A 2,130-nucleotide genomic window follows, 5' to 3' on the forward strand; every position below is an offset into this window, starting at 1 on the left:
CCAAAAACACGTGGTATCCACGTTAATTCACCACGTGGGTTCCACGTGGATTCCACCACCCATTTCTCACTGGGTTGTTATGCATTTGTGGGAGAAGGTACTTCGAATTAAACTCTAGCGCCGGGTAACAAAGTAATTTATTACTGAGGCACTATACAAAGGAAACTGCTGAGTCAATGGCTTCGCGACAACTGCCCCGGGCTGCCTGGCATCGGCGTATTTATATGACCCTCGCCCGAACATTCTGGACGGACGATCTCGAAGTTTCCCCCGTCCTCTGGAAGCTTCGGGCGAGGATCGAGAAAACAGCCGAGCGCCGGTTGAATGGTGCCACACCAGCCCCCTGCGGAGACTGGAAGTCCGTTCAATTCGAGCAGCTATGGGCAGTAACGATCGGGGAAATGCACTCGGCGGCCGTAACGCGTCGTCACCGTGGGTGGCTTGTCCGGTGAAGATAAGGTGGGTTCTTTAGAGGCTGCATCACCTGCGGGGTCGGCCGCAGGAAGGTCGTCGGCCAAAATAAAGGCTGGTTTCACCCTGTCAATAGAAACAGTAATGTTATTGTTTTTAATTAGCAGTGTGAAATTTTTATTATCCCTATTGATCACTCGATACGGGCCGGTGTATGGAGGCCTTAAGCTGCCACGCACTGTGTCGTCTCTTAGGAAGACATGAGTGCATGTCTTGAGCTCCTTAAAGATGAATATCCCAGGTGTGGCGTGTCGTGACGCGGAAATAGGGCGCAGACGAGCTGTAATTTTTCGAAGCCGGTCCACGAATTGGGTTATATCCAAGGGATGCTCGGAGTCGGGGTGTCGTATGACGAATTCTCCTGGTAGCCTTAGTGGCTCTCCGTACAATATCTCTGCAGCAGATGTCTGTATGTCCTCCTTGTAGGCGCTCCGCATTCCGAGGAGAATTAATGGCAAGGCATCATACCAAGATGAACCGTGATGGCACATAAGCGCTGCCTTTAGTTGTCTGTGCAGGCGCTCCACCATGCCGTTTGCTTGGGGATGATAGGGTGATGATCGAGAGCGATGTGAACCTATAAAGCATGTATATACAGATAAAGCATGAAATAACTTCGACTCGAATTGGCGGCCTTGGTCTGTTGTTATGCGCTGGGGGCAGCCAAATCTTGAAATCCAGCCCCGGGTGAAAGCGTCGGCGACATCTTCGGCCGTGATCTCTTCCAGGGGATATACTTCGGGCCAGCGGGAGAAACGGTCTATTGCTGTGAGGCAGTAGTGGAAGTTATTAGCCGATGGCAGTGGACCAATGATGTCCAGATGAACATGCATAAAACGGGCGGACGGCGGTGCGATGTGTCCAAGTGGCGAAGAGACGTGCCGCGTAATTTTGGCTCGTTGGCAAGCAACACATATTCGACTCCAAGCGCGAACATCTCGTTGGATAAGACGACGAAACGCTCTGTAACAAGCTTGGCAGAGGTATTAGGACCTGGATGACTAAGGTTGTGGAGAGATTCGAAAACCTGCCGCCTAAGTGAGGCTGGGACATATGGTCTGGGGCGACCAGTTGACATATCACAGTAAATTTCTGTATTTAGCCCAGGAATATGCATTCTTTGCAAATGCAATGATGAATTACCACCTAGTACTTCTTGAAGTTCAGAATCTTCAAGCTGACTTTCCGCAAGAGAGGCTAGATCAACTGGTGGTGGATTAATGGCGTCGATCCGTGAAAGCGCATCTGCGACGATATTTTCTGATCCACTAATGTGGCGAATATCCGTCGTAAATTGAGCAATGAAGGTGAGGTGGTTAAGTTGGACAGGAGGGAGTTTGTTTCCCTGTTGATGAAATGCGAAACACAGTGGTTTATGATCAGTGAATATAATGGCGTGCTGTGCTTCGAGGATGTGTCGGAAGTGTCTTACCGCTAAATAAATTGCCAGGAGTTCACGGTAATATGCCGGCCACCTAGACTGTCCAGTGGTGAGCTTCTTGGAAAAGAATCCCAGGGGTTGCCAACGACTGTCGACTTGTTGTTGTAAGCAGGCGCCTACGGCGGTTTGGGAGGCGTCCGTAAATAAGCCGAGGGTTGCTTCAGGAATGGGATGCGCCAGCATTGCCGTCCTTGAGATGGCAGTCTTGCAATCAGAAA

The 2,130-nt window shown here is 50.4% G+C and overlaps 1 protein-coding gene across 1 annotated transcript; it reads right to left on the bottom strand.

Annotated features, from left to right (window-relative positions):
- Positions 1–377: 377 nt before the first annotated feature.
- On the bottom strand, positions 378–1,001 carry LOC124170603. Its single transcript, XM_046549429.1, has one exon. It carries the CDS (start codon positions 999–1,001, stop codon positions 378–380), a length of 624 nt encoding a protein of 207 aa, XP_046405385.1.
- Between the last annotated feature and the right edge of the window lie 1,129 nt (positions 1,002–2,130).

The sequence above is a fragment of the Ischnura elegans genome, chromosome X, assembly GCF_921293095.1.
Source record: "Ischnura elegans chromosome X, ioIscEleg1.1, whole genome shotgun sequence".
Lineage (NCBI taxonomy): Eukaryota > Metazoa > Arthropoda > Insecta > Odonata > Coenagrionidae > Ischnura > Ischnura elegans.

What these genes read in the sequence shown, in the direction of transcription:
- LOC124170603 (XM_046549429.1), bottom strand. Translation starts at nt 1,001, where the DNA reads ATGGTGGAGCGCCTGCACAGACAACTAAAGGCAGCGCTTATGTGCCAT.